The sequence below is a fragment of the Malurus melanocephalus genome, unplaced genomic scaffold (genome assembly GCF_030028575.1).
Source record: "Malurus melanocephalus ecotype Western Australia unplaced genomic scaffold, MMel_1.1 scaffold_212, whole genome shotgun sequence".
Classification (NCBI taxonomy): Eukaryota; Metazoa; Chordata; class Aves; order Passeriformes; family Maluridae; genus Malurus; species Malurus melanocephalus.
This window is the reverse complement of record NW_026623444.1, coordinates 1,084,864-1,098,561: the sequence shown is the minus strand read 5'-3', so window position 1 is coordinate 1,098,561 and position 13,698 is coordinate 1,084,864. Positions and strand designations below refer to the sequence as shown.

Genomic DNA, 13,698 nt, shown 5'->3' with positions numbered 1-13,698 from the left:
TCTGTGCTCTCCATTGGATAAGTTGCAAAGAACTGTACCCTGCTGGTCATGATCCAAAAATCCTTCTTCCCTTCTCTTTTCCTTTTAGGTATTTTCATGTAGAAGCAATATGAACAAACACCTTTTAACACATGGAGACAAGAAATACACGTGTGAGATCTGTGGACGCAAATTTTTCAGGGTGGATGTGTTGAGAGATCATATTCATGTCCATTTTAAGGTATTGTGTTAATACCTAATGAATTTCTAATGAATTATTAGAAAAGGCAGATTGTTTTGACAACACTGAATTATAAGGAATTAAATTAAAAGGGAATTWTATCACTCAGTGGTGCTCATAAAGRTSCTTTTATAGATGTAATATTGTACCAGCTGAATGTCTTTACATTAAAGTTCTTATTATATGCAAAAAATTAATATTAGTCATTTGAATAAATAGTTATTCCTTGTGTGATCATTGCCGGAGAAACTGTTTTGAATTCAAATGAATAATATTACAGTAGTTGTTAAAGCAAAGCAGTTTGCATGGCATCAAAAGGTGACTATGGATTACCTTTTGAAGAAATTWTATCTATTAAAACAAAATATTCTTTCCCACTCTACCCAGGACATAGCCCTAATGGATGATCACCAGAGGGAAGAGTTCATTGGTAAAATTGGAATCTCATCAGAGGAAAATGAYGACAACTCTGATGAAAGTGCAGATTCTGAGCCTCACAAGTATAGCTGCAAAAGGTGCCAGGTAGCTTTAAATACTTTCAAATTAACTTGTTTTGGGGATGGGGGAGGGAGTGGAGGTGTCTRTAAATCATTCAGAATTTTAAATAACAGTAGGGTTTCTCAAAGGGAAGGCCAGCCCATAGGTCTGCAGTGGTTTTTGCCTCTAAGCTGTGAAGTTGAGGCTATTACTTTAGAATTGAGGTGTTGTCCAGTAAGAGGGATGTTAAACACTTGAAAAGGGAAGTACAGATACATTCACTTTCCTGTGTGGAAGGGAACAAGCAAAACTGGAAGGGGGATCAATATAGGAGCACTCACATCTTKGGCTGTCCTTGAATTATGTGCAGCTTAACATGGTTACAGCATTTCTGATTGATTCTGTCCACAAACTGATGAGTTTTTATGAGGTCAGAAGGTCCTCTAGTAAATATCCAGTTTGAAGAAGTAAGACTGCTGCTTGTGCCCAGTGTGACTGCTTATTCTAGCCCTGCTCCATTACTGACAGGATGGTGTTGGAAGTGCTGCTGGAACACAATCTACTCAGTTGTCAGCTGAGAGARGAAGACTTTTTAAACCTCTCACTGCATGGCTTTTGCCACTTYGCAAAGAAATAACAGGGTTCTTGAGGGCTTTTGGGTGAGCACACTGTGCTGAGGCAGGAAGGATGCAAAACCAGTCAGTGAGAACAGCAAAACTGGCACAGGGACAGGGGATTTTTGGTTGCTAAGCCACTGACTTGACCCTGGAAATCTGAGCTTATTTCACAGTCCACACTTAATGTGGTGAAGGTTCTTTATTTTCATTTTGAGACCTGGAGGTAATGTTTCAGGTTTCTGTTCTTATCTGGGAGCTGTTTTTAAAAGCAAACTGATTTTAAGCTTATGTCAGTAAATGTAAGAAGGTGTGGTGTCACAGCAGTTGATCATGTGCTTGCTTTCATTGTGCTGATTTTCCTGCCTGACACTTCACAGGTACATAAACTATATAAAACTGTGAGCTTCCAAGTGAGGGCAGGTGGGCCATTCAAATCAGAAAGCTATTTTTGGAAGCTGGGGTTTTTTTTTAGTGCTTTTGCAGGTGTTTGTAAAGTAAACAGTTGTGTAAGGGCACCACTGTGGGAAATAGGATTTGATGTGAGGACTTGGGGAAAAAAGCTGAAAGGAAAAYAAATACAGATGAATCTTAGAGAAATCTCTCTTCTGAGCTCTTAAAAAATCTATGTTTTTTTTCTGATCCCAAAGTATGTCTTCACCAAGCTGTGCAGTGCTGTCATACCCTGACTAGTTCCAGAATTGTAGCAAAAGGTGATGTCAATATGGCACTTCCCCCTGACAGGCTGGAGCCCATATGGGTGTGCTGGAGCCCATATGGGTGTGCTGGAGCCCATATGGATCTGCTGGAGCCCATATAGATCTGGTGAAGCCCATAGGGGTGTGCTGGAGCTCATATGGGTGTGCTGGAGCTCATATGGGTGTGCTGGAGCTCATATGGGTGTGCTGGAGCTCATATGGGTGTGCGGGAGCTCATATGGGTGTGCTGGAGCTCATATGGATCTTCTGCAGCACCTCTGGATGTGCAGATCTGGAGCTCAGCAGTGCAGCACTTCCAGGAGCTGAGCCAGAGTCACTGCCCAGCAGTGCATGGGAATTCCCACCCTCCTGGAGCTGCTGCCAAAGCTGACTGTGCAGGCAGSAGCTCACCATGCCCCTAGAGCCCAGAAGACTTTTTTTCCATATCTGATGTCCTTGTTATCACAGAATATTGAGTTGAAAGGGATCCTCAAGGTTCATTATGTCCAGCTCCTGGCCCAGCACCATCCCCAAGAATGACACCCTGTTCCTGAGAGCATTGTTCAAAGGCTTCTTGAGCTCTGTCAGCCTTGGAGCTGTCATCGCTCCCTGGGGAGCCTGTTCAGTGCCTAGCCACCCTCTGGGTGAGAAACTTGTTCTAATATCCAACCTAAACCTGACACAGCTTCAGGCCATTCCCTCGGCTCCTGTCACTGTCACACAGAGCAGAGATCAGTGCCTGCCCATCCTCTTCCCCTCACAAGGAAGCTGTGACTGCAATGAGGTCTCCCCTTCTCCAGGCTGAGCAGACCAGGTGCACTCAGCTGCWCTTCATGTGGCCTCCCCTCCAGACTTTTCACCATCTCTGTAGCCCTCATTTGGACACTCTTAATATCTTCCTTGTATTCTGGTGACCAAAGCTGCTCACAGTACTCCAGGTGAGCTGGTGGAAGTTAAAAGTGTCTCTCCTCAAGGCTGTTCTTCAGTGCACAAACTGAGATCMCCTTTTGTGCAGTGAAGAAGTGAGACACCATCTCCAGCTGGTTTTCTAAAGAGGGAATTGATGTCCTGGAGCAGCGTGCTTGTAATGGTCAGAGAGGTTCAGGCCTAAATCCAGCTCTCACAGATTTTCCATCCAGGATATTTTAGCAATGAAGGGGATGTTTATATCTGCTCAGAGATCCCGGCCRTGCATTACCCAGTCATTGCCATGCCCCAGGGAGTTTTTTCCCCCTTCCATTCACTATTGGTTCATTCCCCAGCTGACCTTTGGCAGAGGRAAGGAGTACCTGAAGCACATCATGGACGTGCACAAGGAGAAGGGTTATGGCTGCAGCATCTGCAACCGGCGCTTCGCCTTGAAGGCCACGTACCACGCGCACATGGTCATCCACAGGGAGAATCTGCCCGACCCCAACGTGCAGAAGTAAGGCTTGTTCCCTCAAAGAGAGCTGTCTTTTTGGAGTTCTAGTGATTCTGGAGAATTTTGCTTTTAGAGAATTTGGCTGTACTAAAAGAACTGTGTGATGGGGGTTAAAATTATTAAAAGYTTGAAACGCGTGTCGCTGGTGCTTGATTTCACACAGATTGAGGAGTCAGCAGCCCTCCAGTTTGGGGCTTTGCAAAGTATAAATCAATGATTTTTATAAATATATTTAAAATCTTTGAGTGTATAGCAATGCCAGACTGCTGTAAGATTGCAGTCAACTTACAGGTTACTTAAGGCTCATTTAGAAAAAGTTTAGAAGCTTGAAGGAACTTTTGTAGGAATTAGTATTAGCAAATAAAATACATTTACTGACAGAGATGATGCCTGAGAGTCGCCTCTGCCTCAAGAAAAGAATCATAGTTTTTGTTCTCTTTGGTTTCAGATACATCCATCCTTGTGAAATCTGTGGGAGGATTTTTAATAGTATAGGAAATCTGGAAAGACATAAGCTTATACATACAGGTAAAAATGTTGTGTTTCTTTATTATTATCAAATGCTAAAGAGAAATTTCTGTTGCCAGTGTCTGCATTTTGGTTTTTCTTTGGCTAGARGATTTTCACTCTAAGTTACATAAGATAAATATTAAATTTCTTCTTTTAGACTATATCAGTTTTCTAAAGCAGGTAATATTAATGAMGATTTGATTTGGACACACAGTCCAAATTCCTAGTTAATATGTTGCAGGATTCACCAAATTCTGTATTCTGTTCTTCCCCAAATTCTTATTCATGCCACCTTCTYACCATTACACAGGCTGAAACCTGCTATTGCAAAATCATTTTTAACAGCTCATTACTATTTCATGCTATTCAGTCTTTTCCTACCTCAGGCTTTATCTCTTATTTTCTCACACAAAAAGCCAGCTTTTCTCTCTCTTCAAAGTCTTCTAATTTTGTTTGGGCTACAATATGCATGAAAGGTGTGGTTGTCAACTCAGGTGGGCTGTTGCCCTCTAATTCACCACTTTAATCGATTTTTAGGAGATGCACATTACTCATTAACATTTTTATTTTGTTTACGTTGTCTTTTAAATTTATTTTCAAGGTGTAAAAAGTCATGCTTGTGAGCAATGTGGCAAATCATTTGCTAGAAAAGACATGTTAAAAGAACATATGCGAGTCCATGATAATATCCGAGAATACTTGTGTGCAGAATGTGGCAAAGGTATGTCTGATGCCTTGTTTTCCATTCATTGTGATACTGAGTAGCAGGTGAATATCTGAATTAAAACAACCTCCATGCTGAAAGTATTGGGAGAGCTGCAAATCCTGCATTTTTGAGAGGGAGAAACTATTAATGAGGAGCCTCATGGTTACATGAGCAACCCTAATTTTGTACAATTTGGTTTCATGGCCTGTAGGACAACACTGATTTTAGTAGCATTTGCTTCTGTCAGGTAGAGGAATGCCTGATTTGCAGCACAAAAGTGAATGYAAGTTGATTTTCTTAATTCTGGGCTGTTCACAGGCTTAAGAAATAGAGTAATTTCTCTCTGTAAGAGCTTTAAGAGTCAAAGCAGCTTTGACTTTTTTAATTGCTCATGTTATGACTTGAACAAATCCGAGCTGGTATTTTAGTGGAAGGCAGCAGTTAAATCTGACACCTTTAATGATGCTTTGTCCTTGCTTGTCCCTGCTGTTTTGCTTCTTCATCAGTGGTCACATAGATTTTGCCAGAGCTTCTTTCTGGAATTAAAATAATAACAATAATGTGCATTGCTACATTAAAAACAATTAAAAACATGCAACTGTGGACTCACAGCAAATGTAAAGTAGAGCTGTTGGTTAACAATGTGATGGACCTGAGTTCTCCCCTGAAGGTGGGAGTGATGGCCCAAGTGTTCTGTACCTTCTGTCTCACAGGAATGAAGACAAAACATGCCCTTCGTCACCACATGAAGCTTCACAAAGGGATTAAAGAATACGAGTGCAAGGAATGTCACCGAAAATTTGCTCAGAAAGTCAACATGCTGAAGCATTACAAAAGGCACACAGGTGAGGACTCCGAAGATGGACAAAAGCTGCCCTGAATCAGTTAAATGCCTCCTCTGAGAATTCTTACCTAGAATAGTCAGAGAGTATGAGGAAAGGTATTAAAATACACATATTCTTATGTTTGAGAAGTGAGATTTTGTCCTGTCCTCAGCCAGGACCACTTGTTCTACAAATAAATGCAGTTTCATTGGTTTCAAGTTTTACTTTTTTTAGGTTCTTGGTCTAGGGTAGATCTAGAGTGTTGGGGTTTTTTTAAGTTAGTCTTCAGCTGTTTATTTCCCAAACCAAAATTTCACCTCCCACGTGAGTTTCTCTTGGATTTATTTTCTGCTGGATATAGTGGAATGGCTTAGATAAAAATAGCTGGTGAAGCTGAGCTTCTCCTAGTTTTTTATCTGTGAAACTTAATTTTTTTTTTAATATTATTAATACAAAACTCAGAATTGTCCCAGATACCTTTAGGCTGCTTTCACAGGTRCCAAATRTGCTTTTCATGCAGGAATCAAAGATTTCATGTGTGAGCTCTGTGGCAAGACGTTCAGTGAGAGAAATACAATGGAGACTCACAAGCTGATTCATACAGGTAAACCCTCTAAAAAGCAGTACCCAGCAGCAATATCTTAGTTTTGTTCCTTGATTTTGCTTCAGACTGGCCAGTCTTGGAATTAGTGTTTCCCATCCTGTTATCAAACATAAATTGTTCCTCTCGTTGAGGCGTTGGGAATGCCATGCTCATCCATTGGKTTTCCTTCCTTCCTTCTGCCACCAGTAGGAAAACAGTGGACATGTTCAGTGTGTGATAAGAAGTATGTCACTGATTACATGCTGCAGAARCACATCCAGCTCACCCATGACAAGGTGGAAGCCCAGAGCTGTCAGCTGTGTGGGACAAAGGTTTCTACCAGGGCRTCCATGAGTCGACACATGAGGCGTAAACACCCAGAGGTGAGTGAGTTTGGCTGGTGGATTGTGGAACTTTTYTTTTTWAWTTTYTTTTTAAGAATGTTTATGGCCTTCAGTGACATGAAAGAAATTACTTTTTTTCTCAGTTTTTTTTTCTGCTTCTTTGGGCCAATTTTAAGAATTTTAAGAAACATGGACTTAACTGAATCAGCCATTTCACTGTGTGATGTTTTAGTAGTAAATATATCTGATCGTCAGATACAAAAAATTAAGTTCTTCTGATTATTTAAATCTCTTTTCCTTTTCTGCCTCAGCTTAAATATATGTTTTTTCATGTTTTGTCTCCATCCATTAGTGAGTATAATGGATTCTTTTTTCCCCATTGTGCTCTCTGTATTCAGAAATGATCTGAAAGAAGTGAATAGAGAGGTGGTGGCAGCATCTGCTGATGACACAAAATTATTCTCAGTATTAAAGATGAATGCTGAGTGGAGAGAATCTGGATTAGAGGGATTTTTTGTCTGACCCCAACGGGGCTTTTTCTGTGTTCTAAATTCCTGAATAGCTATTGTGTTTCTCCTCAGCATTTCTTGTTTAGGTTTGACTGAGGCTTGTCTGTTCCCTTTGAGGCTTTTCCTATTTTTTAAACATCAATTTATCACTAGCATTGCTTTGCTGTTTTATCATGATGACTGTGAAGGAAGTCAACAAAATGCTTTGTTTATCGATTTGGGAATTTAAAATGCASCTACATATCTGAAATCTGGAGGGTAGTTTGTCTCTATTTGATGAGCTGAGATGTGTAGATTCATTTGAAAATAATGAAGTAGGACACTGCTGATAGGTTTATAAATTGAAATGCTAACATAGTACTTCTTTTTCCCAACATGTTGTTTTCTATATAATTCATCATTTCCCAGTGAGTTGTGTTCTGTCTGGCATATGAAAGTGGACTTGTTTTATTGTGTTTAAATTTTGCTGTATTTTAGCAAAAAGGAAAAGACTATATGCCAAAAGGTTATTTTTAAAAAGCCACAGTTAACCCCCAATATTAAATGCTAGGTGTAAAATGTTAGATTATATCATTTTTGCATGGTGACAGGGTTTATTAGGGAAATGCTGTGTTGAGTCCTTTGCACTGCTGCAGTTCCCAGTTGACACCTCTTTATGCACAGATTCTTTCAGTGAGGATTGATGACTTAGATCCTCTGCCAGAGACAACGACCATTGATGCCTCTTCAATTGGRATTGTTCAGGTAAGCTCCAGGCCTGCTGGAGGGTGAGGTGGGACATCACTTTTTTGGTACATAGCACAGCTGGGCGTGGGCTGATGGGTGAGGAATGTTCTTTTTTAGGGACTCAGCCCCAGTGGAACATGTCCAAGCAGCCACAAGCTGCTGATCTGCTYRGTTGTATAACAGGGGTGCTGGCAAMATGTAATTACAGGGTGAGGTCKCAATCCCTGGAGTCAGGATTTTGCTAAAGTTGGTTCCTTCGCTTGAGAATTGACAGTAAATGGGCTTCAGGTGATTGTCTCTTACWTGGAGCCTCACTAAGCAAAAGAACTTGGTGTTTTCTTTGGAAATGTGTTACTCCAGCCGGAATTGGCCTTGGAACAGGGTGAATTACCAGAAGGGAAGCAGCACGTRAAAGCTCCTAAACGTGGCCAGAAACGAAAACAAAAGTCAGGGGAGGAGGAGGAAGCTCAAGTGCCTGAGGACCCTGCCTTCAGTGAATACACAGAGAAGGAAGGTGAATTCACAGGGAATGTTGGAGATGARACAAATTCAGCTGTACAGAGCATCCAGCAGGTGAGCTGCAGGAGGAGGGTGATGGGTGGCATTRCTTAAGGAGATAACACTTCTTATGGATTAAAAAAACATAAAAGAGTGATTGGAACATTTGGAGCTGGTTGGATAAATTGTGGTAATACAAAGATGAACAGAGAGTTTCAAAAACCACAAGTTGGACCAATAAGCTCCTCATGTTTGTTTTCATTTCCTCTGGTGTTAGCATCAACTTGTTTGCCAGATATGACTAACTGGCTGAAGTTGTGATAAGTTAATTTGGCTGTTTGTCCTGAATTTTACATATCCCTCCCATTATTTCTGTGTGTGGAAGTTGTTCCATTCCAAGTTTCCTACGTTCCCATCTGTGTGTGACTTTTTGTCAGCCAGAGCTATTTGATATTTGGTGGTCAATGTGAAGCCACGAGGCTCAGRTTCCTTTGTGTCTCTGCTCAGGTGGTGGTGACCCTCGGTGACCCAAACGTCACCGCTCCCTCCAGCTCCGTGGGGCTCACCAACATCACCGTCACCCCCATCACCACAGCRGCTGGCACCCAGTTCACCAACCTCCAGCCCGTGGCCGTGGGCCACCTGAGCGCCCCGGAGCGCCAGCTGCAGCTGGACAACTCCATCCTGACCGTCACCTTCGACACCGTCAGCGGCTCGGCCATGCTGCACAACCGCCAGAGTGACATTCAGCTCCCGCCGCAGCCCGAGGCGCCCAACCCGCAGTCCGTGGCTCATTTTATAAACCTGACCACCCTGGTGAACTCCATTGCTCCACTGGGCAACCAGATGACAGAGCAGCACCCCCTGAGCTGGAGGTCAGTGCCTCAGACTGATGTCCTGCAGCCCCCGGCGCCGGCCACGCCGCAGCAGCCRGGCCAGCAGCCGGTTCAGACAGAGCAGCAGCAGCAGCAGATGTACAGCTACTAATTTATACTTGGGAAAGTGCTGGCGTGGACACTACTCAGAGACAAAAAAACACACAAACCTTTGGAAAATTTCTAATAGGATTGTTTGCTGGATACCAAACAGAGATGGGAAAATGTTTATACAATGAAATTTAAGCTGAAATTGGCACATCGCCCTGCAACGCCCCTGGTCTGAGATTCTCACGCTATCTCCAGACCTTGTGCTGTTTTAAAAAAATTACAAAGAAAAAAAAAATCTCACCACAAATTTAACATCCCCTTGCAGTTGTGCGGTAAGRTTGAGATTTGACAGGTGCTTCATCACACACCTTAACCAAAGTGGGGAAATCCTAAATTTTACAGCACTTGTGATGTAGAAAAACCCTTTCAGCCATACCATGTCGCTGCTTTCCAAGTGTGGAAATGACGTCTGAAGACCTTGTTCGCAGTGGGTGGAATTGTGGTCAGCTGGTAGAGACTGAAATGTGGAGACACAGATGGGCAAAACAAGAATTGTCTTTGTTTCTTATCTTCTTTAGGTCTTGTATTGAACAACATCAGTAAAGTAGGTGGAATTTGGGGTTTTGGGGTGGGCATGAGTGTGGTGTGGAAAAAAATATTACCAGTTATTTCCATTTTAGTCATGGRAAAACCCCTGTACCCATCACACAGTGTTAGTGCTCCTTGAGCCAGAGAGCTGTCTAATGCTGRAGCAAACTTTTGTGGTCTTCTGGTCAAGTTTCAATCAAACCAATTGCAAACTGAAAAAAGAATGTGAYACAATTTTATGTAATTTTTCAGCCCTGCTCTTTCAATCTTGCTTTTAGCTAATAGGCCTGAAGAGCAATCAGTCCCCTTTGATGAAGTTCAGGATGTAAATTTTTTTTCAATTAGACTTATTTCATCGTGTAATAAACATTTGAGAAAGCATTCTTTTTATATATATATACATATACATATATATATATATAGCCTTTGTACTTTACTGTGTGTTCCTGRTGAGTATTTGTGTGAAAAACACTGTTACCAACACAATTCATTAACTTTTTTCGTCCCCACGTTGCCCTTTCTCAAGGGAATAACGCAGGGATTCTTTTCCTTCTGTTTCCAAAACTTTGTTCCAAAGTTCGCAGGTGCACACGAGGTTGTGTGAAATGCAGGGGAAAGAAATGTCTGGAGCATATTCTGTGTCCTGCCACATGGAGTCAGTGTGCCCCAGTGTATCAGGAGCGAGGTTTGCATGGGGATGCAAATAGTGGGTTGGGTCAAACACATCTTTGCTGACAGCACGCCTTCATTCCATTCTCCATCCATGGATGTGCAGTCTGAACTTTTGCATGTCAAGAAGATGATTTCATTCCCACAGGGAAAAATGAGCTGATAGCAAAAAGGAATAAACTAAATATATATATATGCATACATATTTATATATATATATATAATAATGTTGCTTGGAATCCTGAAGGGCAAAACCAGCTGTGGCTGAAGGTCCTCTGGGGCAGCAGGCTGAGCCACAGAACTCTGCTGAAAGGTTTTTTTTCCCTGAGGATAAAGCTGAAAGGTTTTTTTCCCTGAGGATAAAGCTGAAGGGTTTTGTTTCCCTGAGGATAAAGCTGCTGCTGTGTCGGACAGTGAGGATGGATTGGTGGTTGTAGAAATCCTGTCTGTGCCTATCGTATTTATGAAAGAGTTCTATGTTTAGCAGAAATATGAGTAGGAATGACCTCAGCTTTGAAAGATTCTATAACATAACCCCTAAAGGATGCCTTATAATCTTTGCAACACGTTCTCTCAAAGTATAAATGCCTGGATATTAAAATTAATCTCCACTGGTTTTCTTGGTGCCATGGCTGTGTCCAGAGGTTTCCTATGCCAGGCTTTGTGTAAAGCTGCAGGGCATGGATAGGAAAGGGGTTTCTGGTGACAGATTCTGTGTGTCAAAGGAGCAGAACTACTTTTATTTATATGTCAACAGGTCTATAAAATATCTTCATGGGAGGGACCAGTATTTGATGGGACAAGGATGCATATCAGAAAGAAAATGTACATTTTAATGGGTGTGGGGAAGAGAATTTTTCATTCTCTGCTCACTTTTGCCTTCCTTAGGTACTTTTCACACAAACGCCATGAGATTCTGTAATTTTTTAGCCTCTCATTAGCCTGAGTACAGTTCCTGGATTATTTCCCACTGGCTTGAGCTAGTTCAGTTTCTCCTCAGCTGTCCTGTCCACAAACGTTTTTSTTTCACACCAAACCCACTGGGCAAGAGGAAGCCAGGTTTTATTTATGAAATATATTGTTCATGTACTTGAAACTTCTTTCCCCATGTTTGGTGCCTGATTGGCAAAGGCACGTTATATTTTGGCAGGGTACTTTGGAGAGAGGGGAGGAAAAAAGGGAAGGAAAGCAAATGGACAGCTCCTAGGTTGAGTTGTTATGGTAAATATAGAATTTCTACAAGATAGAAGTTTTGTTGAGATACATGTAAATGGTGATGAAGCTTTTTACTGGGGAGGAAGAGGCTTTTTGCCTTGGCAGAGTCCATCTGCTCTGTGTTGATACTCCTGACAGGAGCATTTGTGCTGCCTCATGAAAAAACCTGCAGCATTTTAACCCATAATTGTTTGATAAGAATTGCACTCAGAAGAAATCCACCATTGGACACCTTTGTGGCTTCACAAAATCTTTATCCTGATGTGACCCCTGGTTTTCAGTACTCTTTTGGGGTCTGGCATCCCTCCCATATCCCATCCAGACAATAGGATCTTGCCTTCCTGGCAGCGGTTGATTCCGACTGATTTTAGAAGGAATGATCCTGCACTGAGTGCTTGCATGTTGGTGGTCACGAAGAAATGTCCYTCTTCAATTTCTCAGTATCCCCAAATTCACAGAACAGCCCAGGCTGGGCAGCACCTCAGAAGATTAATTGGTCCAGCCATTTTTTGGGGAAAGAGAGCATAGGTGAGATGATGGAATCATAAAATCATCATTAACCAACATCCTGTCCAATCTCATCTTTAAAAACTCCAGTGAGACATCTCTGGGGAGGTTGTTCCAGTGGGTGGTTGTTCTTACTGTAAAAATTACCTTAAATAATATTCAGGACGGGGAAATATAACCACTGGAAGGGCTTTGGTTAGGCAATAGAAAGCTCTCTAAAAACTGATTTCCCCATTGCCCTCAGTCAGGATCGTGTCTTTTCACCACAACCCTTGCTGTGGTACCTCATAATTCCCAGCATGATTTTGTTATTACTACTGTTACTAATATCTCTATGAGAAAACAGCTGTATCTTGGGTGTGCTGCACCGTGAAAAGAAAAAAAAAAAATCAGAACAAATTATTCTGTTTGCTTTTGTTTCAAATCCATTTGTTTGGAGATGTTGGAAATTGCTGCCTTTTCAGAGCTTTCCTTGGACAAGCAGCGACTGCTCTCCCAGCTAAGCCTTTTCCAGGTGAATACCAAAGTTGTACKGATGCTGTTTTCAAACTGCACAGGAAATAAAACTACTACGTAAGGGATGTGCAATCGAATTTTCCTCTGCCAGTTTGTTCCCTGCCTTTTCAGCTGTAGGATGCSAAGGTTTCACTGTTTTCAGCCACGTGTTGGAGGTTTTGCCTAGCAACTGTTCAGTCACAAACTGGAATTACTTTGAGCCAAAGGAGTGATGTTGTGTGGTGTTCTGTGTATTGTCATTGTTTATTGCTAAGGCTATTATTTAATTGAATGCTGTCTGTGGCACACGGGCTCTGAAGTAAAGGAGCATCGAGGTACAGAACCCTTTTCTCTGCCAGTGTTATTCTTTTCTGTTCCTTAATTAAGGTATCAAACTTCTTTTTTTTCTTCAAATCTCGCAGACTTGCCCCAAAAGCAGTAAGATTAACCCTCATCTCCTGGAACTTTGTACATCCCAAATTACAGAAGGGTAGTGTTCTAAAATATTTATATTGTAGCTTGTTACTGGGTAATAACAGAAAGCAGGAGAGATTGAATCTTTCATGGTTTCTGTGCTGAGTTCTCTCAGGAGAATTGACTGTATCAAGTGTTATTATGCTCTCTAAAACTAATTTTTTTAAACTCTGTCACTATGAAAAGTGAGCATTTTTGCAGAAACCCACCAGCCAGTCTCCTGCCAGTCTAACCAGCCACATTTCTGTACTCTATTGTTCCAGAGACTGTTTGAAGTTAAGAGCCTAAACTAAATTCTCAGCCAGTTTGTCAGTGATTTGTTCTGCATACACAGAGATGTCTCCATTTCCCACCTGGAAAACCAGGAATGGAATAAATGCCACCCATCCAAGCAACAGTCATACACAAACTATAAATACCGTTGTGAATTTCTGGTCAGGAATGAAATTTCCTTGGTACTGTTTACCGGAATAATAATGTCACTCCTGATCCCTTTTGGCCTGATATTTATTACTGATTTGGGAATAGCTGTTGGAAACCCTTTAACCCTTGTATTTCTGGGCTTCTCATGGTGGCTGTGTTGGTCTGATCTGGTGTAAAGGGAGAAGAATAYGAAGAATACGATGCTTATCCACATCACGATGCACAGCAAAGCTCTCCTTGAAAAAGCAGTTCTGGAGACAGACATGCAG

At 41.7% G+C, this 13,698-nt stretch overlaps 1 protein-coding gene across 5 annotated transcripts in view; it reads left to right on the top strand.

Moving 5' to 3' along the window:
- PRDM15 (PR/SET domain 15) overlaps window positions 1-13,285 on the top strand; it is a 34,582-nt gene extending 21,297 nt beyond the window's left edge. For 3 of the 5 annotated variants that reach the window (XM_057373973.1, XM_057373971.1, XM_057373976.1), the window contains 11 exons: window positions 89-220; window positions 608-742; window positions 3,272-3,435; window positions 3,881-3,960; window positions 4,544-4,663; window positions 5,362-5,493; window positions 5,993-6,076; window positions 6,263-6,438; window positions 7,572-7,652; window positions 7,995-8,207; window positions 8,640-13,285. In XM_057373973.1, the coding sequence (XP_057229956.1) occupies window positions 89-220; window positions 608-742; window positions 3,272-3,435; window positions 3,881-3,960; window positions 4,544-4,663; window positions 5,362-5,493; window positions 5,993-6,076; window positions 6,263-6,438; window positions 7,572-7,652; window positions 7,995-8,207; window positions 8,640-9,119 (1,797 nt within the window). In that variant the 3' untranslated portion in view covers window positions 9,120-13,285. The remainder of the gene's footprint in view (window positions 1-88; window positions 221-607; window positions 743-3,271; window positions 3,436-3,880; window positions 3,961-4,543; window positions 4,664-5,361; window positions 5,494-5,992; window positions 6,077-6,262; window positions 6,439-7,571; window positions 7,653-7,994; window positions 8,208-8,639) is intronic. The other 2 variants (XM_057373974.1, XM_057373975.1) reach the window with 2 other exon arrangements.
- Window positions 13,286-13,698: the final 413 nt, after the last annotated feature.